The following is a 25,264-nucleotide window of genomic DNA, read 5'->3' as shown; positions in this document are numbered from 1 at the left end:
ATTATATACAAATACAAATGAAACGCCACAACAGGCGAAATACCCAACGAGGTGGCTGAGAAAAAAAATTCATCACTGCCCCCACGGGGACTCGAACCCCGGTATCTCGCTTGCCGGACGAGTGCTCTACCATCTAAGCTATGGAAGCAGATAGCTAGTTATTTTTTAATAGCTGTACACAAAAGCATGCAAGTATTAAAGTATCAAAAATTATTTTACCAAGTTTTGCTAGCTTGCGTTCAAAAATAAGGTCTTAAAAATTATTTTCGAAGATTCTTTAAATGAGCTATGAAATTCAGTGATTGCTTAGATTGAAGCTATTTTCTTTAGCTTATATCTCATTATTCTCAAAAAATCAGAAAGGCAAAAAGCTAACTACAGCTTATTTTGGGTACAGCTCTTATACAAATACATACAAATACTTTTACAAATGGAATGGCCACAACTGCCAAAATGCCCAACGAGATGACTGAAAAAAAGATACCCATAAAAAATATGGATGTCAAATCATACGAACTTTGATCATATATGTTCCAGATGTTCTTGCAGCATGAAATTTGATACCTCAGGTAGACGACTAATTGATACTGGCCGTTTTAAGATACAGAAACCTGCGTAACTGAGAGATTTAAGGTATCCAGGTATAGAAGTATAAGATATTGAATAAATGGATAATTCGAAATTCAAGACGTTCGTGTAATTGTTTAATCATATTTAGTTATAGTTAATCGTTTTATAATTGCATTTTTATAATTGGCTTGCTGTATTTTAGAAATATATGACATCCTTATTAGTTATGGGCATCTTTTTCTCAGCCAGCTCGTTGGGCATTTTGCCTGATGCGGCCCTGTATTTGTGTATTTGTACTTGTAGTTAAGAATCAGACGACTGCCTAGTTTTCTAAATTCTTCAGGACGGAAAAAAGTTATTTAAAAATACTTTTGTTATAAGTAAATGTTTTTTAAAACATCAAATTACGGTGAAAAATTAATACCTCTCTTCTTCTATCGCATACTAGTTTTACTTTTTCTACGTTTTGCCTGATTCTTTTTTTTTATTGAAAAAAAAAATGGAACTGTCTGGTTTTTTATCCACCTAACAATGGAACTATAAGAGGCCAGGCTTACAATAAAATCCTGGTAGATACTCAAAAACTCTTACTATTCAACATATACAAAACTACTTCAAAATTATTACATTAAAACTGTATGGCTACAAAAATTCACTTGTAATAAGTTTATAGAAAAAAAATCAACAGAACAATTTTAGTATAATTAAGGAATTTCGTCCATTTTTTTAAGAGTTCTTGACTGAAATAACTTGAAAACGATAGTTATTATTGTACTGCTCATTGACTTACTTAAAAAGTGATCAGAAATCATCATTATTAACGTTTGCTTCATCTTCTGCATCCAAAGTGACTGCTTCAGTCAGGGTATTATAAAGCTATATGCAATCATTGACCAAACATTGAATTAAGTCGATGCAAAAACACAGCTCCTTTTCCTTTACATCTTTACAGTTATTGTTTGGAGCTGTATGGGTCTAGCCATAATTGATAGAGAATTTTTTTCTTTTATAAGTGAAAAACTGAAATTGAGAAAAATAAAGTGAAGCTGTCTGAATCTTGCACCCACGTCTCCAATTTAAATTCTAAACATTATAATAAAAAATATTTATTGCATTCATTAGGATGAGCAAAATGTTTTGCCATATATTATTTGTGTTTTGTCCGAGTTCGTAAATATTAGAAACCATATTTGACCGTGAGATGCTGAGCTCGTTAGTAACCCCCGAGCACAAATCGTCTTAGTTGCCTTGACTGAAGGATTGAGCTCATTGCACCCATGTGACATTTTTTGAGCCAATTGATAGCTGTGCGTTACCAACTGCACCTCTCAAATCTGACATGGAGCTAAGCGATGCACAATCAATCAGCACGTGATCTTTATATCGATCTATATCTACCGTAATACATACTTTTTCTTGTGACCAACTGTCCGGTGGCGATTTGCAGTGGTGGTCACATGTCATACACACTGAAAACTATGTTCTTACGCAAGTATTTGAAAATTTTGACTTATCTCAATAATTTATAGTGGTGAATGATAAGGTGCGATACATAAGAAATTAATAAACATAGGTACAACAAAGTGTAATTTTTTATATAGTTTCTTCCCTCGGAGGATATGCAATGATCCCATCGTTTAATCTAATTTTTAAAGCAAGTAGAGAAGGTTATTTCTTGAAGCTGCCTCAGAGTGAACCAACCTTACACAATTACAATTTCTACCAGTTCACGATGCTTTCCTGATATGTGTTGTCACAAACTTTTCAAAACTTAAACGTGCAATATTAAAATCATGTCACAGCCCCTTACAGTCTAGATCCTGGCACCATGTGATTTCTGGCTGTTTCCAACGTTGCAGGAAAAGCTCTCTGGGAGAATTACTAATTATTTCAGCTGTATAAGGTTCATTAAGAACCTTAAACTATTTGCTTTGAAAAGTGGATTGAACAATAGGATCATTGCATATCATCTGAGGGAAGAAATACTTCGAGAAAGAATAAATTATTTTATTTTGCTATACCTATATATATTGAGTTTTACTCTAAATTCTTATAAAATTCACCTCGTATGTTCTTCCTCTTCGTTCCTCAAAGTTCTCGACAAATATGAACTTGTAGTACACTTTGACAACACCAAGTTACTTTTAGTGACACCGACTGTCCAGATTTATATTTCATCGAAATGAATGGTTCCTTTGCAGCAAAAGCATCAAAAAGGCTAATTAAATGGTTAGTTTTTTTTTATTCGGCCTGCTTCAGTTTTAATTTACTCTACCGTCAGGGATCAATGGAATTAATTATGCGCCGTTAAACTTTGCATTAAAAAACGGGAGAAGAAGGCAGGAAACTAAACTATGGAGCGTATCTCTACAGCTCTTGGAAGAGATGCGCAATTTTTTTTCTCTTATTTTAGTAATCTGCGGAGGTTTTTTTTTTATGATCTTTATGTTTCTAGTGAGCCGATTTTATTTATTATATATTTTTTGCGTTTTATTTATGCATTTTTCCATCGCTCCAAAGTAGAGAAAACAAAATTAATTATTTGTTTGCTGATAACATCCACTCCCTTCTCGTTTTTGTTTTATTTCTTTGCGGAAAGAATCAATTGATGCTGGACGTGCTCAGGAAGTGTGAGGCATTTTGGTCGTCTCTGCTTCGAAATGAGGGCTTCTCATTCGCAGAAATGCAATTACTGACAATTCGATGCATTGTACCCTTTCCATTTTTTTCCTTGCCTTGTGCAGCGAGAAGTCCATTCTCATGGCTGAGTAGATGAGAAATGCTCCGGTGGATCCTCGTAAAATGGAATGGAAATTATGCAATCAAAACAACTCGAACTTGCTCCCAAAATAAATAAGTTTATTGTTATCTTGGTATGAATGTTCTAGCATGCGATGCTCGTATTGTTTACCTTTTCTCATAATTTATTTTCTTAACATACATTGTTCACCCACTCGACACTTCTTATTGTTCTTGGAGATGTACGTCAAGGTTTGAAAATAATGTAATAATGTATGTATTACGGAAATTCTGTTTGCGGAACGAATGGGACAAGAACAATAAAAACAATATGTTTACTGACGTATTGCAGATCTAGAGCGTGTCCTAAAATGGACGGCAAGAACTTTTTCAAATGGACTTTTCAAAATGAAACAGCAAGGAAACAGTGACAAATATTGCAATCGTTCTTATAATGCACAGTCAGAAATTTTTGTTCTAGTTCGCTTCATTTCGATAGTATAAATTTTCGCCAACAGATGGTGCTGCAGCATAGGCATGCGCGGAGACCATCAAGTCCACGCAGTGGAAATGCATTTGGGAGTTTGTCAGAGAGAGAGAGAGAGTGGAGAAATATGTAACGATTCCACTTTAACAAATCGCGGAAATGGTATGTTTTGGAACACCACCGATTGGGTGAGAGTACAACAGTGACAAGAAGGTGCTTCCAGAGTGGATTTAAAGTCCATAATGGTCCACATCCGAACACGATGTTCAAGAAATTTAAAGGAACAGGTAGTGTTGCAGATGATTTTGTAGACAACGTTGGATGGTTGCAGTCTGTCATGACTGAATCAAACATTCACGCTGTTCAGAACATTATCACAATATGTCCAAAGGGATCGGTCCACAAAACTGCAGCTGCGTGCTAATTAAGCAAGACGTCATTGTACAGATTACTACGGAATTGCCTCGAAATTCTTCCATACACACTCCAAACACGGAAGCCGTTTCTGTCGGTTTCGAGAGATAAGCAACTGATTTTTACTAACCGATCTGTGGAACGGAGAATCCGCACGTGTGCTCTCCATGATCTCTGTATGCATCAAAAATTACTGCATGGACAGCTTCATGAAGCAGAAATTGTTTTGCATTTTTCTGCAGAAGACAGTAAATTCGTGTCCTTACACGAAAATATTGAATGAATATGTGGTCATCCTTAATACCTTCGACGAATCACCTGAAACGTCTTGGTTCATGCAAGATTATGTGAGAGCCCATCGGATTAGTGATGTTTTCACTTTCGTGGAGGAGTATTTTGATGAGTACGTCGTATTCGCCGGACCTCAATCATTGCGTTCATTCATTCAGCTGTTCATGTAAATTTGTACTACACGAAAGGAAGCGAACTAAAAAACATTCCTAACTTCTCAAATTTATATTCCATAAGAATGACTTAGTCTGTCATTCTGACAGACGGTGTCAGAATGACATGTCTGACACCGTTTTCTTATTATCCCATTTCAAAAACCGTCACTCCATTTTGAGACACCCTGCAACTAATCTAACGAATCAATTTAACAAGATATGATCACAAAATATCAAATAGGTTTAGTATTTTGATATTATCGTTTTATAATTATACTAGGGGTTAGTGCCCCAGCCCCTTTTGGCGGCGAACCCCCCACCCTTTCCTCTTCACAATATATCTTGTTTATTTCGTCCTACTTCATCAGAGTGCTATGAAAAGTGGTATGTGAAAGCACCAACTTACTGATGAATTTTACAACATTATATATAAAGCAACAAAAAATAAATGATTCATTAAATACCCCCAGGAAACCTGAGGGTCCCCAGACTGCAGCACTGTGGGATCACGAAAAATTTTCAGTTGTATTCATTTTACCAACAAATAAATTCGAGGGCCCCCAATCAAGGATCCGGGGACCGGGATCAACCCGTCAACTTTTCCATGGATGGGGGAGGGGCCCGACCTGAAACTTATCGGACATTCCCCCTATAAGGGCCACGAAAAATTTCCATTTATATTCATTTTACCAACGAATAAAATCCAGGGCTCCAACCAATTACCCGTGACCCAATTCACATACTTTTACTGGTGCCTCAGACGCTTTACCTCGGGCTTCCACTGTTGAAAATTTCAAAATGTTAAACAACAAAAATCATTGAGCTTCCTTCAGGGCTACCCGAAATTAAACCTGTCAACTTTTCTATGGGGGCCCCCGACCTGGAAGCTTGTTGGACATCCCCTGTGAGGGCCACGAAAATTTTCACTTGTATTCATTTTAACAGCGAATAAAATCCAGAGTCCCCAACATTTACCCGAGACCCAATTCGCAGATTTTTATGGGGGCCCAAGACTGAATATATCTTGGGCTTCCGCTATTGCAAATTTTTCAATGTTAAAGCAAGAAAACAATGAGATCCACCAAGGGTACTGGAAATGAAACCTTTCATCTTCCCCATGAAGGAACATGTGCAATGCCCCGCCCTGGGTACCCCGACTCTGTGTGTTGGGAGCACTGGTGATATATGTATATGCAAATTATGCATACACATACCTCACGGCATGACCACACAAGGGCACAAGGCTGACAGGGGCCGGAACGATTCTTATCACTTTTTGATTTTTCACTATAAATTAACCACAGAGGAGCCCGTGAAAAAGCTAGTTTGGGGCCTACAAACTATCCCAGCATAGGGGCCCTGATGCAGGATGGGAGAGGGTGCATACCTCTCACTACATACACATAATTTGGTCCCGATGGTCAAACGATTCCCGGTATAATCAAGATTAAAATTAAAACTTGACCCAAAATCGTAACCGATTTCTGTTGCATAGAAACAGGCTCTTTTCGAGCGAGAGAGTTTGTGATTTTATATTATAGAGTAGATTTTAGTTTTTTAGTATGTAAGAGAGAAGGGCATGATTCTTAAATTATAAAAACTATATTTTTTATATTTGTAGTTTATTATGCTTTCTCAAAGTTTTTTTAGTTCCGTTGATTTCTTTTTCTTTGTTATTATTCTTAAAAATTTCGGGTTTTCGCATTAAAGCTGTATGTTTATTCGCATTCATTATGTGGGCTTATTTATTTCTCATTTTCTTTATCTCTTGGGTTATTAGTATTTTTCCAGCTACTATGTCAGGAAAATTGCCTGTTGTGGTCTGAATATGAATTTATATTTATTTCTCTGGAAAATAAATTTATATTTATTTCTCCGAAAAGTAGCTAGTTCAATATAGAGGGACTAATTAAATCATGTGTTATAGACTAAATAGTCACATAAATAAATGATTTTCGTAATTCAATTCTTTCTCTTATATATTTAGAGACCAAAAAAAAACAAAAAAAACTCAACGGTATACACTGCTCAAAACAATTAGAGGATATGTATTATTTATTTAAATTTATTAAATTAGTTTATTTAAATGTATTAAAATTTAGTTGATGATTAATTATTGTGACACAACTCTTTGTGAATATCTAATAATGTTGTTTGCCAATATTTTATCAATTAAAATGTTTAAAAATCGCATTTAAATAAAAACTACTTTTCCCCTAATTGTTTTGAGCAGTTAATCTGTCTGTATGGGAATGATTTGGAAGTGTGAAACACATTGTGTAAATCCTATTAAACTTTTAACATTTTCGTAAAAACTTCGAGAAAGGAACATGGCGTTCAAATATGGTTCATAATATGATTACAAACATAACGAAGAAAACCATTCGAAATCAGACAATGTCTGAAAGATTGGTGTTTTTTTCCATAAAAGCACAGACGCAATAGCCAGAATAAGCATAGTCTCCAAGGAGGTGGCTGAGATGAAAAGCACATTTCCAAAGTTTCCTAAAAGCTATCAATATTTTAACACTAAAATCATCTTAAAATTAATCAACATTAAATAGCGATGGGTAGCAACTTCGCACAGTAAGACGACAACAAGAGCGTATGATGACATAAAATGACGTTTCAGATCCCTTTACTATAGTTAAAAATCGGTGAAATTCAATTGCAAAATTACTTAATATGCTATAGATACGTACGTATAGATATATAAATTTGTGCTGAAGTTTATTAATTCTATTAAAATAACTAAGACAAGGAATTTGAGCATTTATGTGTAGGTGAATATGTATAATTTAATTGTTGAAACGATTTAAATACTTTATTAAGACAACGTAAGCTCAAAGTGTATGGAAATGTTGATAACTTGATGAATAGATATTCATACAGTTGATTTAATCCCAAGTTTCAAAGAACCTGTATTCTTTTTTCTCCCGAGGAAAATTCCGGAATATTCATAAAAGCAACACCTACAGCGTGAGTCTTCGTAGCATAACATTTTCTTTTTAATTTTTTTTTTCACACTCAGTCAAAAGGAAATCGATTTTTCCCAACGAAATTTTGATGGATGTCGATATAGTTGTTTTTTCCCCGTAGAGAAGGTTTTGAAATAAAACTTGCTCTTCACAATCTTTTTTATAACACAATGTATTATACATGAAACTTATTCATACTCTTAAGCTTATTACTTTACTTTTTGGTATAAATCAAAGAAACTTAACTGTCAATCCAGTTTTCAAGATGTCGCTCTTTTAAAAAGAATGACTTTTATGTGCTACACTGTCAGTGTTGCCTGATGGCAATCAACACCAAGCATTGCACGTTTAGATATTATTGCATCGTATTGTCATCGACATGTTATTTTCACTGATATGTAGGAAGATTTAGGGCAAATAATGTGTGTTTTTTTTCAATAAAATTGCTAAATAAAGTTTTGTTCACTGAAATTGATTGTCATTAAATAGTTTCCAGCTTTATTGGAAACGGTATTCTACACGGCTTTCGGTGTTAATAATTTGGTGTATGATTTAGATATATTTAAGATTTTTGTGTTAGATTTCAAATTCTAGACTGTGATTGTAGAGACATCACTAAGATCATCTAGGTTACTAGTTTTCAAAAAGTTGTACGAATACTTCCGTGAGTCCGCTCAAAGTTACTAAAGGCTGAAACACACTACATCGACGTAACATGATTTCACGTCATGTCACAGACATTGTTAATTCTGATTCGTGCAAAGTCGGCAACGTAGGAATTCTACGTCACAGAATTTCCACAAATCCGAATTCACAAAGTCTCTGACATGATTTGGAATCACGTCACGGCATTGTAGCGGGTTTCTATCTTAGGTCGTCCGTCGTCTAAACTTCAGATACGTTTCAGAACAAAGTAGAAATAAAAATTGAAATTTATACAGTCACTGGCTACAGCAATGCTAAAAGAGAGCTTGGTTTCTCCTTTGTGTTTGAACAAAGGATAATAGGATAAGATCTAATTAAATATAATGAAGTTAATTCGATAACATGAGCTTTGTATTGCAGTGAGATTTAGAATTTTTGATTTATTCGTAATAAAAAACCTTTCAATCATGTTTAAAATAAATAGTTAACAGGAAAAGATGCATTAACACAGAACAAAATCAGCGTCTGAAGCTAGAACGCCATCCAAACATAAGTTTAATGGCATTCGTCGAGATGGCTGTGACCACTGTAACAAAACGTGTTCCATAATCCTATTTGTATTCGCATCTTTCTCTGTATCCCCTTGTGCCACTCACTTTTCATGCTAGATATCTCACAGAGCGACAGTTGCATCGAACAAATATTACTTCGACCCTCGATACCGTTTGTTTTGTGAACAAGATCAATATTTCATGGTACATTTCTTGTTTGCGGAACATTAGCTCTTCTTAGAGAAATCGTAATCTGTCGGAAAAGCTTGCTTACGACTATCAATCAACTCAGGAGTCACTGCCATTCGAAAATAAGCAGCAGCATGGTCCCTTATTTAGCATCAATTTTTTTTTTCCTGCGATTTCTGCAAATTTTCTAGTTCATTTTTTCAGCATCGAAGACGTAATTTTGCGTATGATTTTTGTTATCTGTATTATAAGCAGTAGATAAATTGTGCTTAAAAATAATTTCGTTGGTGCTAAGAACATACTTCTCATCAGATATGTTTGTGCATAAAAGTGATGAAATGATGATGATAAGAGAGTGAGAGAGAGAGAAAGAAGCAGCTCACGCGCACACAATAAAATAACCATTAAAACTTAAATATGATTGCAGTCTAACCTGAGATACTGTTTTTTTCACAATGTGGTTGATTGTAAATAACTGATAACTGATTCATATAGAAATCATGATACTCTACATATGACATGAATTCGGTAATGATTTTGATATACATTACTTATGTGGAGGTTAAACCCATAAGAAAGTATTGAAAGTTCTTTTTTACAAAAATGGATGTAAATTGCTGCTGTTAGCATATTTTTAATTGAAACAATTCATCAACACAGCAATTTAATAATTTCTAGTGGATTTTTTAATAAGTTAACATTTTTTAATTAAGGGTAAAATGTACTGTTTGTCTTGATTTTAATGTTACCTGTAAGCAGATAAAATCTTGCTTACCAAAGTTGAATAGTTTAACCTTGAATTTTATTTCCAATCTCCTCAATTTGATGTTAAATTCATCACATTTGCCGGTGCGTTATACATAATTACTAATCGTGTTCGTGAATATGATAATTTCGTCCCATTTCCTTTATAAGATTTATTATTTAGATGACCGTACTTGTGAGCAGAGTCTGAACCGGATATAATGAGCTCTGATTTAACGAATTTTTCAAACGCCCCCGAAATAACTCCTATAATTAACTCCTATTTGACGATTTTTGAAATCATACCTCGATATAATGAGCTCCTATTTAACAAATTTTACGTTCGTACATTTAACGAATTCTCCAATTTATCGTATTTTTACAAGTTTTTTTAAGTAAACAAGCAGACCACATTATAACAAACTCCTGTTCAACGAATTCTACAGTCTGACTCGATATAGTTAGCTCCTATTTGACGAATTCCACAATCGAATCTAATTATATCGAACCCATATTTGACAAATTTTACCATTACACCCAGATATAATGGACTGTCACGTAACAGCTTTAACACTTGGGTATTATTTATAATCACCAGTAAAAGTGATAATTTTTTTATCATTTACTAAATTTACCGACGACATTAGGGTATTATCCACGATCGCCGGTAAAACCGATAAGTTCATCAGACTTACCGAGATGATTGGCAATTATGCATAATAATCGATTCTTCACATTTACCTCAACATATACAGTGTGTAGACAATTTTTACCAGATATTTCTCTCTGAAAGAAACTTCAATCGATCCCTAATATTATTTCATGACACACCATGGCTTTACCCGTCTCACGGGTTGATCTTGATTTATTAGGAGTGCTAAAGATTCCTTTCCATTATACTTATTTATTTATTTTTTTTTGCATGGATCTCTCTCTGTATGATGTCCCTTTCGCATGAGTTCCTCCCCTAACCTATTTTATTTATGTTCCTGTTCCTGCAAGGAGACTCATTCCTTTCTCTTTGGCATATAAATGTGCCTCTGACAAGTCTTCTATGGGAATAAATTCTTTTCGGAGGAACTATTTTCGGAACAGACAGCATTGCTTATTGAAGGAAGGTTGGAGAGAAGAAAGTAGTGAAAAAGTCAGATTGTCTATCTAGAATCGAGAACTACGTTCGTGGTTTGTTCGGGAATACACTGATCCTACACTTTTAGCGTAGCGTGTGTGTGTGTGTGTGTGTGTGTGTGCGTGCCAGTTACGTCTCCCGGATTCCTTCTCGTATATACTGACGTGCGACTGGTATTGCCTTGTGGCTTTAGGCCAGCCCGACAATAAGGTTTTTATGAGCTCAGAATAAAGACTACTGCCTTCCTGGTGCCAATAATCGGTAGGTGAAACATTCGACATGAGAGTGGATTTCCCCATCTCATTTCGTAGTTTCACTGTTCCTTTTTTGTTGTCCATGTGCTGTTTTTCTGAAACCTTGTAAATCGAATTTGTGATTTCTTCGGTTCTGGGTTACGAAATACATGTCGAAGTGGAAATGCGTTTGTTATAAAGTCCTGACATTCAATTTTTTTTCTGTTTTCTACAACTTTATATGAACTGGCAGGTTTGCAAGCTAAACAGACACTCATGTTCAAAAGTCAAGCATAATTGTGATTTATGTGGATATTTCAGGAAATCTACTTAGGAAACGAAGGAAACAGGAAACTTAGTATGCTGTTGTAATCGGGTTTTAGAAGAACACATTACAAAACAAGGGTAATGATTTTTATCATCCAAAGGAAATTGTTGAAAAAAAAAAGGATCACAATACGATGGCCAAGTTTAATGAAACAGAATGAATGAATTAATTAATGTGACACTGCAGTTTAATACGATGTGTGAGAACCTTTGGTAGCTACGCATGCTGCTCAACGATTTCCAATACTTTCGACGAGGCTATTTATGAGTTGTCTACTCAAAGAGTTCCAAGCCTGACGCAGAGTACTTTTCAATTCCAGAACGGAGCTCGGTAAGTGGTGGAGAGCTGCAATATCTCTCCCAAGCATTTCCCACACATGCTCTATAGGATTCAAATCAGAAGAGTTGGCAGGCCACTGCATGTGCTGGATATCTTCACTTTGAAGGAAGACGTCAAACAGGGCTGTGTGGAGAGGAGACGCGTTATCATCCATGAATATGAAATCAGGACAAACAGCACCTCGATACAGGTGACGGTAGGCTAAAGGATTTTTCCTCTGTATCTTCAACCGGTAACAGATCCTTTAACAAAGATTTGGAGGTCCGTGTGGTCATCCAGCATGATGCCTCTCCAGTCCAAGACACCCCTTTTAGGAAAACGATGTCTTTCCGTGAGGTTTTCCCGGTCTAAAACGCGTTTCACGTTCTCTTCAGATTGTGGCTTGACTAGAATCACTGTGCAGAATAAATTCGGACTCGTCGCTGAACATAACATTGCTTCACTGCCGTTGACTCTACTGCCGAGGTTCCAAACTTCACTGTAAACGCGTGTTTCTGTGCAGACGTCAGAGGGATGCAAACCGCTGGTTGTCTGTCATAAAAACCAGCGTGTCTGATTCTCCAGTAAACATTTGTCTTGAAACTGCAACTCTGATGGCAGTTGTTGGAGCTGAGTTCTGTCTGGCAGAACAGTTCCTCTCTAACGTCTCGCTGTTATTATCAAATATCAGTTTTGCCGAACGATTGTTACCATTAGCCGACTTGGTACTGGTTGTCGGATAACATCTCCAGCTCTTTGGAACCTCTGCCATAGTCTGGAAATTACCCGGTGGGGCGCATTCAGCTTTCGAGAGGCTTCGGTGTGGAATCCACCGCATTCAAATCACTCGTCCTTTCACAAGCATATCCAGTTGACGTTTTTGTGATATATTTTGCCCTTATTGATTGTCAACGACGCTTCGTACCACAGCAATTGCGAAATTTCTGCTTAAACTAGTCACGCTGCTCGAAGCCGTTTTATTCTCGTTTCGACGCCCGCCGGTGCTTTGTGCATGTTGACGTCGATTGTTCTATTTCGAATATGCACAATTTTTTACTTTCGTCCCATGTTTCTTCACAAGTAATTTTCAACCATCACATCTATATACTCTTTTTGCAATTTACGAATTATGCTTTTGGACATGAGTGTACAGAAAAACAATTAATAGTTTTTGTTTATAAAGTAAAATACTGTTTATAAAGTAAAATACTGTTTATAAAGCCCTTCGACTGCTTCTATCTAAAAACCAGGGCTGAGAAAAAAATTATAAAATGAACTCGCTACTGTAGACTGTCATGTCAGTAGCAAAGTTTTCAATGATATCGACAGTTGTAGTGGCGCTTCAAATTCGATTTTGCTACAGATGGCCTTCCACATCTAAAAAGATTGCTGTCACTATTCTTTTCAAGTTTGTATTTGAAAAATGTTGAACAAAGAAAATGTCCGGGATAAACAATAAACGATTCTCTAAATTTTGTCTAGAATGAATTTTACTTGACATCGTGAGAAAATGATATCAAAAATACAGCAACCCAATAAGAGCAATAAAAAACCAATAATTATAATAAAATATAAATATACTGCCCATAAAAAAATATGGTTGTATCATCTGAGTGTGGATAGCTTCTCGAGATTTATTCCAATATGTTTATCGTATTTCTTATAAACGTGTCAATTTTGTTAGAATTCATGACCCCCGCAGGTAAGCTATTCCATTTACTCACAACCCTATTAGAGTTAGAGAATGGAGTTGATTCTACTGGATATGCTTATATAAAATGCCATGAAGCTTAAAAAATTTAGTCACCATGCCTGCAAAAAATTAGCGTGTCTCCATAATAATTTGCACAGAAACTACCCTCTGGAAGTTTCCATATTTCAAAGGCGTTCCCAAAGTTTTATAGCTTTTTAATGGGTAATTAAGGCTTCAGACAGTTCATAACACGTCAATTTTAGCTATAGACAATCAGTATGTGTGATATAGCACATTTTGCTCGTTATGTTACCTTTTTTAACACGGATAACATATTTTATCGAAACAGATAAGGGAAACTAGGATAGCGAAACGATAAAATAACATATCGCCAATAGCCACCAACATAATCGTAAATCGTTGCTAAAACTCACAAAATATGCTAGCAGTCACAAAGATAATTATATCCATGAGTAGAAAATAAAAAGTTAAATTCCATTCAAATTTAAATCTACTATAGCAACATCACGGAAAAATCAACAATGCGTTGGGACGTGTTTTATAAAAAAAAAAAATTAAGTACAAAAGTTAAATATCTATATAGATATGCAAACTACTTGTATATAACATCCACAATTGCATTTTAGTAATTAAGGGAAGCTTTGTTTGAAAAACGGGGATATACGTGATTCTACTGTGTTTACAGTTGGAACAGTCAAATGCGAAATATATGATCCCATACTAGTCAGATACGAGTCATATGATCACACCATCTATTTAGAATTGAGTTGTTTTATTTAAGAATCTGTTGAGAAAATTTATCAAATATGAAATTTTTAATCGATCTTATATTGTGTGCAATAAAATGGGGATAAAAAGGGTGGAAAATCACTTTACATTCGATATTTTTCTTTCTTTTTCAGCTGGGGAATCTGACCAACTCTGATCTGAGACTGTTGACAAGCCAGCTTGATAAAATTATTCATAAAGGTAGGAATTCAAACAAACTTATATAGTAGTATTGATGCATATTATCGTCTTGTACACTGTGTGTGTGTAGAAATGTCCTCTCCACTTGTTAACACAAGATTCCTCGAAAGACTGGTTATATTTTTGGAGATGACTATTAGAAGTAAGAAACTGCATCGCGGTCTCCACGGGGACCTTCTAATCCTTTGCAATCGTTATCTCCAAAAATATAACCAGTCTTTCGAGGAATCTTGTATTATAACTGTGGTTATAAATAAACTCACACTATTCAGCCGTACGTAGCACTTATTCGCATGGAGGTATTTTGAGGAAAATTGGTATATAGGATATATATGGACCTGGAGGGGGGAATAGAAAGATTAAATAAACAAGTAGTTAAAGTTTTGACCACCAGGTGAAACAGTGACACTTTTTTTATCATAGTTATCTTTTCCCAAAGTTCAATAATGTATATACTAAGTTTCAATGAAATACCTTGATCCTTGAACTTATATCACTCCAATCATGTTTTATTGAAACTTGATATATACATTATTTGTATCATGGGATAAAGATAACTGCGATAAAAAGCACCAATTTTTCACCTGGTGGTCTGAAATTGAACTTTTTCTTATTGAATCTTTCTTTTCCCCCCATGGTCCATATATTCTATATACCACACACACAAGTTTATACAAGCTGCAAACGTCTGAGTAGTGTCAGTTTATTTATAACCACCCTATATTACAAGAACAATGTAGTTACATTTAATTCAAGACAAACTCCCATTGGCAGCGTTTTCCTGCTATCAAAAATTAAAGTGATTATCCATAGCTTCGACTACTAGGAAACGAATATGAAATTTAAAAAGAATTACACGACAAATTGTAAATTAAAACGTAATAAATTTTTCATGAAAATATATTTAAAAAAATATTATCGTTTTTCATAACTACTTCCATTTTGAATGCATTCTTCGCAATAAAAACAGATATTTCATATTGCATAACAATTAAACAAAAACAAAATGCATTTATTCTAAATTAAAGTATCACTAAATCATAACTTTGAGCATAACCTATGAATTGAACATTAAGGTTAATAAATTAGCAATTTCTTTTATTTATACTCATCAAAGAGCCGGATGCACCCATGCACCATGAATTGACCAAAAATCCAATCAAATCGTCGTAGAAATCAAATTAAAAACAAATAACGATAGAAAATCTCATAAACGGTGAGATTTCATTCATGATATTTAAAACCAAGTCACCGTTTAATTTTTCATTTCTCTACTCGGTTGAACTATTTGCTCATCCTATTTATTCCTCCGACATATATCCTCGAGGTTGAGCAATTTCGAACAATTGATAATTTAATATCATGCGATATTAAATTTTTCCTCTTGCTCTGTTAGACATACAGCAACGTATATAAGAGGCCATATTTAGCTAAAAATTAAAGAAGCTCAAGTTTTCTTTTTTGCTTCGTTTTTTTCTTCGTTTTCTTGGAGCAATTCTTATACAACAATTATGCGTCTCTTCTAAGAGATCCGGAAATTTAATAATATTATTTCCCTAACAAAATTTTCTTTCACTTTCGGAAAATTACAAAATCGTAATAAAATTGTTATTGATATTTTTATTTGAATGTACGCACCGGTGATAATATTTCGTGAGTTCTTTCAATTTCTTCTTTCAACATGTAATATAAAATGCACAGAAATAATAAACTTAAAGCAAGGCAACAAAAATATAAAATATATGTCTTGTCTTCATTCTATATAATTTATATGTTACGGTAAATGTGATAATTCGGTTATTATACATAATAACCGGTTATTATGCATAATTACCAACTTTCATGGTAAGTTTGTTGATTTAAAACATTAGTAAGTTTGTTGAATTTATCACTTTTACCGATGAATCTGCATAATTCCCATGCGTCGTTGCAAAATTTGATAAACAGTAAAAAATGTATCACTTTTTTTTACCGGCGATTATGCATAATAACCAAGTGTCGTTCGTAAATTTGATAAGTACTTGAAATTTATCGCCTTTTTCTGTGATTACGCATAATACCCTAGTGTAATGTGTGAATTTCATAAGTATGAAAAAAATTCCAAACGTGTTTAGTATTTGCGATGGATATAGTCGGACAACGATATACTTACAAGTTTTACGATCGTACCCGGGTATAATGATACAATACATGTATGAATTATCATGTATAGCATAGTTTTCCAAACTTTTGTTTCTCGCCCCCTTCTTCAGAATTTTTTTTCTTGCATCGCGCCCCTACTCAAGCGAACCCATGGGATCCTATGTTAAACCAATAGATTTTATCGCCCTCCCTGGGTTATTCTATCGTCCACCGGGGGCGATATTGCCCACTTTGGGAAGCACTGATGCGCAGTATATCATATAGTACGATTTATCAAGTTTACCACCGACGCGACGCGTGGGTATTATGCCTAATAACTGGCAAAAGTGGTAATTGTTTTAGTACTTACTAAATTCACTAGAGACGTTTTGGTACGTGATATTTTACATAAAAGTGATTAAATTAGGAAAATTTATCAACTTCACTAACGACGCTTGGGTGCGATGCATATACGCAGGTGAAAGTGATAAAATCAGTGAAATTTATCAAACGTACCAAAATGCTTGGTAATTAATCATAATAACCGGTTATTATGTGTAATGATTGCTTTTATCAGATTCACCGTAGCCATACATAATTTATTATTTCTAAATTTCTTTCATTTATGGGTATAAATTTTCACTATTATACATTTCAGGTAGACAAACTAACATTACCCACATATCGGTACGGGGTCTTTTGCCCGACACTAGCCAGTTCATGACGTATGAAGGATCTACTACTATGCCGGGCTGCCACGAAACTGTCACGTGGATAATATTGAACAAGCCTTTGTATATTTCCAAAGCGCAGGTAACGACAGTTTCCTGTTGGTGATGTTCTATTTTTGCGGTTTTCAAAATTGATTAAATGCATAAATGAAAAAAAAAATGAATATGCAGGGTGTCTTCATGAAATGTAAATAGTTCAAAAATTCATAAAAATTGCAGGAATTGGTATATTTGAATGCGGTTTGTGAAAAAGTTATTGTCACGAGTAAAATTTTTTGTTCTAGAAAAAATATTATTTTGAATTTTTGTCGATTGAGGACACTGTGAACCGGTCCAGCAGGAGGGATCGGACTCGGAACTTTCTTCAATCTCTTCTGTGCCCGAAATTTTCGTAGGTTTTCAGCTTGAGATAAAACAACTTAACCAATAGTGTTTTATCCACCAATGTCAACATCACAATGAAAACCTTATAATGGTGTTGGTAACTGGGATATTCAGAAATGACCCGTATACGTATACCTTTCATTTTATGAGTATCGGATTTGCATATTTCTTGTGTTTTGCTTTCGTGCAGCGCCTCCACTGGCAAAAATTTGAACTATTTTTTTTCTGTACCAAAAAAAAATCCCCTTTCGTGAGAATAACATTTTCGCAAACCACATTCAAATGCACCAACACTCCTTCAATTTATATGGATTTTTAAACTATGTATTTACAAATTTATGGGACGACCTGTATTTCATGTTTATCGTACAGGATTACAGTTTCGCTAAAGGACCAAACTATTGTCTTACAAAAATTATATGATAGAAATAATATTGAGGAAATGACCGTGGTGCGACAAAAATGATCAACCATATTTTTTAATATACACAGCAAGTATCATGCACTGTATGTTATGCACTGCCTATAATTAGTTGTGAAGGTAATTTCACACTGCTATCAGAACGTGATCTTGAAAAAAAAATTGTAGATGGAAAATGTGTGATTATAGGTACTTGATGAAACAGATATGGGAAAAAAATGATTAAAATATTATACCAAATCTATTTCATGTACCGTATTTCTGCGCATAATCCGGCATGCCGGAAAATCTCGAGGTGAGCACGTGCCGGAAAATCTAACACTTTTTCTTAAAACTTTACTTTGTTGATGTAGTTTACTCTTTGTTGAAGGAGAAACAATCTAAATCCGTTGTTCAAAGAAGGCGCAAAATTGAATCCAACGCTTATATTCAAAAGTCTAAAACATTCCAAAATATGGTTTTCCTACGGATACTATATTGACTGTTGCTACAAAAGGCTTCATTACGATTGAACTCATAAACGACTGTAAATGAGATGTATGGGGGGGAAAACCTAACGCAGTGGCTCTCAAACGTTGATCCTGGGAATTTCGCCAAATCGGGCCAAATCGGCGAGCTGGTGATATTGATGTGTGTCCGTTCGGCTCTTTGCTAGACCATTCTGGGGAGCTGTGAACGTTGACTATAGCAAAGGAGCCACGGGTGACAAAAGCTTGAGAAATACCGACCTAACGTGATTTTCAAGCCGAAATCCGTACTTGTGACGGATAGTGCACTAGCCCGCCCATTTGGAACTAATAAAGCAAGCTTCAAACAGCGGCATGGCATAGCTTTTCCATTATCCCAGGTATATTAACACCATTGTTGCAACCTGCTGGTGTGTACCGGAACAAACGCTTCGCAGAATTCACGAAATCAGTGAACAGACGTAGTATACATCGTATTCCATGATTCCATCATGGGTGAAGAATGCATGGAATAATGTTTCAGGTGAGTTCATTAAAGACTCGTTTTTATCAGATGTGACCTCACAAAAGAAGGACTAGGGAGATGTTACAACAGACTGACAGAATGGATGTGGTCTGAAACTGTGCCGAACGTCGAACACGATGAATCTGCATTAAGGGACTCAGAACAAGAAAGTGATGTAGAAAATTGATCTTTAAATATAAGAATGTTTTCTCCTATTTTTCCTAATTCAGTAGGAAATTAAATTTTGTATAGAATAATTTCACAGACACGTGTCATTAAAAAGCATATCAAATAAAGGTATGCATATTGAAGTAATTTCTCGTAAGCTCACAATGAAAACGTTTTCGTAAAAAAATGTTTTGATTTCTCATATTACACATACAATTTGTTTCATTTTGTATTTTTTGCGAAAAATCACATACGGGGAATAAAAAGAATATACATATTAATTTTTTGACAAAATCATGAAAAGGTTATTCCAATTTAAATATTATATTATATATATATATAATATATTATATATATATATAATATATTATATATATATATATATATAATATATTATATATATATATATATATAATATATTATATATATATATATATATAAATTTCCTTTTAAAAATTGGGAACTGATAAGAATCGAAAAAGAGTGTACCTTGATTTTATCCGGCGTGCTGGATTAGGAGCGGGAATACGCTATTTCGTTTGCGCTAATCAGTTCAACCATCACCGCTTAATTGCAGTGGAAATGTAAGCAATGCTGTAATGAAAAATTCCACATTCATTGTGAAATTTGAAGTTAGAAAAAAGATTGTTTTTCAATGAATTTTATATGTATAATTTCATCCACTTCATTAGGAAATCTGCCTTTAAATTTTGCAAAACATAACATTGTTTTTGAAACAATATGCAAAATATATTATATACCATTTATGTGTAAGGAGAGAGATAATATGCTTTCTATCTCAACTTACATTAAATATAGCATAGCGAAATCGTGTATTGGAAGCAATATAAAACTAGAATAATCTATGTATCCCAATGCAACCCCAGTCAGACATTCATCAGCAAAGTTTCCCTTAGCAAACAATTGATCACTTAGTCGTGTTTCTCCGGATCAATTCAACGCATATTGAGAAGTGCTTGCTAAACCTCTTGGGAAATAGTCTGTTCTTGGAGCGCATGCTTAAGTTTCAAAGCGCTCAAACGGAATTAGAGACCTACGGAATTCGCTGTTCCCGAACTTCTGAGATAACGTCTGATTTGCGAGATTAGGATATCGAATAACACATCCGTAAACTGTAGCGAATGTATCTTTTTGATTCAACCGCGATGTGTGTGTGTGCCAAAGAAGCACCGCACCAGAAATTTGGCATTTCACTCCAATTCTACTGTGATTTATGTTGTATAATTGACTATGCGAAAGCACTCAATATATCGCTCGATGTATCGTGTAGCTGAACTCCGAGTCGTCTAAGAAAGAACCATACTAAACCCGAGAGAACTAGGGCTATTTCTTTATGTTCTGATTTCTATTGTCGCTATAACTGAAGAGCAGTCTCGGGACCGAAAATCATGTAATTGAAGCAAACAATTAATAATACAGTTGTAAAATACCCAAAAGCTGACACATATACGGGGTACTCTGCAAGTCCTATTCGGCCTTTATCTCATCAATCATTCGTCGTAGAAGTATGGTTTGAATCTAAAAATGCTTAAAATAAGTTCAGAAATGATTCAGTTTCGAGAGTGAAAATGCAGTGTATCGTAAAATAAAAAACAAATTTTTAGACGGACACCCATTTAGAAAGTTGTTGCCCTTTTTCTCCTGAGGCCAATATAAAGTTTCATGTTTTTTCAAAAAAGTTACGTGTTTCCAAGTGCAATATTCTCTGAGATATTTGAAGTAAAAAATTTTGAAGAAAAGTTTGGAAAGAACAGCATAAACTAACAGAGAACGCTTTTTTCATTTATTTATGCTGTTCTTTCCCAACTTTTCTCCAATTTTCGGATTGAAATATCTCAATGAATATTGCATTTAAAACATGGAATATTTTTTGTTGGCCTCAAGAGAGACAGACAACAACTTTGTAACTGGAAGTTAGAGGACAAAGTGACCGTATATAAGAAATCTAGATCTTTAATTTTATGACATGCAGTATTTTTACTTTTGAAGATGGTACGGAATAATTTTTGGACACATTTTGAGCATTTTTTTAAATTAGAACCATACCTCTACGACGAACGGTTGATAAGGTGAAGACTGAATTAAGACTTGTATATGCCTAAAACTTTCAGAATTATTATAACTAGGCAACTATTTCCGGGAAGTCCATACTTCATGAATATTATTTGAAATTGGCTCATGGTTCCAGTGGCAATCATAATGCAAGAACTGTACCTTCTTATAAGAGTAGTTCAGTAAAATGCCAAGAATATCACATAAAGCAGCATATTCACTTGGCTGTAAGAGAAATGTTTTAGACTCTTTGTCATTTAGAAGCCTTGAACCCCTTTGGTGAAAATATTCAAATGCCTGTGAACAGTTAAACTACCTAAAAAATAGCCGGAAGACCCAGTGCATTCAAATTGTAAAATTGCAGTAGCTTATGGAGGACATATTTAGATGTATTGGATTATAAACATAGTCCAGCTTTTTTCGCAAATCTAATAAGGAAGTTACAACATAATGAGTATTCTGTTACCGATATTAATGAATGATTCTTGCAAAAAGAAATCCTCATACCAAAAGAATATTGAACGTGGTTAAAAAAATGAAACCTACATATTAAACACTATTTGTTGCATATAGAAAAATATTCTTTACCTTACCATTCATTCCATGCCAGGATATCTCAAGGAAATGGTAAAAAGAATACCAAAGAAAACGAAGATGAAGAAACTGAAATAAAAATATATGCATGTATATGTTCCTCTTCCAAAAATATGCATTTCCCTTTGAAAATCCTAGAAAGCATTTCGCAATTTTTTCTTGGGTATTTTTTATGAAACTGGATAAGGAAACGGGAGCACAAGAGATAAAAGATCAGAGCACTGCATTTTAAAAAGTATGTTACTTGGATCAAGTTTCAAAGATGTATAATTTTTGTTATTCTATTCTATCGAAAGATGAGAGTATCGCTCTTTGTTTCGCATACATATTTATTTATCATTTTATACCGTGTATTATGTACGTATATCCGTTTTTTTTTTGTTTGTCTGCGCATGACGAGATCTAGAAGCCGCTCCAGGAGAATTCATCACTGATCTCACCTTGGTGATATTTAGAGTGAGAAATAAACACATTAGTTGCGTATTACTTGTTGATGGATGATCGGATGGTGGGGAGAGAGAGGGGGGGGGTTTCTTGCCGAGTTCTTGCACATCATTTATTTCTGTTATGAGACCGTAAGTGATGTGCAAGATGTCCTGAAGATAGAGCTAATCTTGCGACTCCTGGGAACGAATCATCGGTGAGAGGGTGAGTGAGTATGGGACCAGGAAAAACAGCGAGGAAACATAAAAGCAAGAAAAAGATTAAGAAGAAACGGAAGGTGTTGAAAAAAATCTAAGATGGAGAAAAAAAAAACAACTTCCCAAATCACCAAGAGAGGAAAAAAAATGTATGTATGCGAGCGGAAAATGTTTCTTTTTCATGGATAGGAAAGATGAAAGTTATTAGATGGATCATCATCAAGAGGAAAAAAAAAAGTGCATTAGCGTGGCAATATTTTCAACAGTAATTCCTAATCCATTTTCTCTTAACTATTTTTGATTTGCCAAAAACAATTTACTTGATTAAATAATTCTCAGATAATCAACAATGCATCAAGATACGTAATCAATAATTTTAAAATATTCATTAATCTTTCCTTCATTGTAGTTTTTCGGAGAATATTGCTTTGATGTCGAGATTTTTGTCGTTTTAATTTTTACGCATATCACGAATTTATTTCAGAATATTGCTATGCAGTATTCCGAGAAAATAATGCAGTGAAACCTCGATATAACGGTAATCTGTGGACCGAGGAAAAATATCGTTATATCGTACATTATCATCATGTGTCATTAAATTTATGCTATTGCTGACATCGTTTCTAAATCCGCATCGTTAGTACCAACAGAAAATGTGATTTTATGCATTTATTAGACGTGGAAAATTGTAATTGATTACGATTTTAATTTAGAAGTCGTATAGTTGATTAAGAAGCTGCATGAATTGCCCTTGTAAAGTTGTTTACCGCATTGCACTTTTACGTCTTACACAAAAAGTGGAAATAGCAATAACTTCTTTAGCGCTTTCAGTGATGTGTGGTGCTTAGTGTGTGATTTACCAATGTTTTAAACGTCTTCACTAGAACGAAAAACAGTGATGAAGTTAAAATCCAAAACGAATTGGAGCTAATTAAAAAAAATATCGTTGTAGGTTTTTCAAAAATCTGATAAAAACATCGTTATACAGAAATTTATCGCAGTAAAAGATATCTTGGTATCGAGAGGAGTTTAACATCGAACTATAGGGAATTCCAAGAAAGATTTCAAAAATATCATTTTAGAGGGATTCATCATTATATCGAAAATCGTTGTAGTGAGGTTTCATTGTACATAAACAGTTTTAGGTTTTTTTATCAAAATGCTTTAGAATTACGAGACAATTTTTGCAGACAATTTTACCAATTACATCAATGGAATTGAATAAAAATTGGTTGAAAATAAAGGAAACTCTTCATTTCATAGAATGGCGGCAAAAGTTTGAGATCCGTTCATAAATACTTGGGTTATAAAATAAAAAAAAAATTAAATTCAAAATGTAATTTTGAACAAGATTCAGTCGATATAAAATCTCATTCTTTTTTTCCCATCATTGTATAAACACTGAACAGCTTTTACGAAGTACGAAAGCCTGAATTACCAAGGGGAGATCGAGATGTAGTTCGGAAAGAAAAGTCATATTCCTCTGTGGGGCATCGAACCACCAATCTCTCACAGTCTGGGCGAGTGTTCTAACCACTCAGCTACAGAGGACAGACATGTTCATTAGAGCATATGTATGAATGCTGAACGGGACTGCTGATGGACAGCCTAACTTAGCTAATAGCTCTTACGACGTTAGCCTCCAGATGGCGACATACAGAGAGAAACGATGTCACTCTCCGCTGTTCATACGAAGTACGAAAACCTGGATAACAAAGCGGAGATCGAGATGTAGGACTGATAAAATGTCTGTTTCTAATTTCAGATTTGTTTGAATCCAATTCATTTTTTATGGCAAAATACATACATATCGATCTCCGCGCTAGGTTATCCAAGCTTTCGTACTCGTACTTCATATGAACAGCGGAGAGTGACACCGTTTCTCTATATATTATATAACTGAACAGTTTTCTTTATTTTTAGTCATTTTTTATTGAATTACATTGATTTCATGCAAGTTTACCATTTTTTTTGAAAATTTGTAAAAAAAAATAAGTATTAGAGATATGTAAAATTTTTACTGGCATAGGTAACATAGGTAACATACATAATGTAATAAAAAATTGAAATGTATCAACGGAAAAATAATGTTTTTAATAATATTTCAGCATAATAAAGTTTTTTTTTATCATGTTAAAAGGTAGGCGACTTCTTTTCTAAATGGAGTCGCCTACCTTTAAATTTGGTAAAAAAATGTAGGAAATAACAACAAATAAGTGTGTGTTTCCTCACAGTTGTGGCCTTTGTATTTATTTTAAACCTCTTAGATGAAAACAAAATAATTTTGTATTATATTACATGATAATACAAATTATTTTTGTGAAAATAAAAATTCGTATTTGTGCCGTGATTTAAATAGGATGAAAAATAGACGATTGGAACGTATAGATATTATTTCATCACCTCACTATTCGTACGGTATCTTATATGCATAAAAGAAAATGATTAGGCACTGTAAATAATCGCAATCGTTCCACCAAAGTCTTAAAAATAATCAATTTCTTTTCACTTCGACAGATATTTGCGCTACGCAGGTTAATGCAAGGTGACGAAAAAAACCCGAAAACTATTTTAGCGAATAATTTTCGTCCGCCTCAGCCTCTCTACAACCGCTCCGTCCGAACAAACATAGTAACCCCAAGTTTTGAGGTAAGAAAGTTTTTTCGTCTTGAACATATGTTTAAAGAGTTGATTAAATTTCCATT

The 25,264-nt window shown here is 34.4% G+C and overlaps 1 protein-coding gene across 2 annotated transcripts in view; it reads left to right on the top strand.

Annotated features, from left to right (window-relative positions):
- The window catches only part of LOC149084900 (carbonic anhydrase-related protein 10-like), a 287,957-nt gene that overhangs the window by 247,532 nt on the left and 15,161 nt on the right, over positions 1–25,264 (top strand). For both annotated transcript variants that reach the window (XM_089232635.1, XM_089232634.1), the window contains 3 exons: positions 14,388–14,454; positions 17,234–17,388; positions 25,077–25,208. In XM_089232635.1, coding sequence (XP_089088761.1) covers positions 14,388–14,454; positions 17,234–17,388; positions 25,077–25,208 — 354 coding nt within the window. The remainder of the gene's footprint in view (positions 1–14,387; positions 14,455–17,233; positions 17,389–25,076; positions 25,209–25,264) is intronic.

Source organism: Pholcus phalangioides, unplaced genomic scaffold (assembly GCF_987345545.1).
Source record: "Pholcus phalangioides strain wild (caught in Gottingen) unplaced genomic scaffold, Ppha-v1.0 ptg000007l_1, whole genome shotgun sequence".
Classification (NCBI taxonomy): Eukaryota; Metazoa; Arthropoda; class Arachnida; order Araneae; family Pholcidae; genus Pholcus; species Pholcus phalangioides.
The sequence above is the reverse complement of the archived record's forward strand: the minus strand, read 5'-3'. Positions and strand labels throughout refer to the sequence as shown.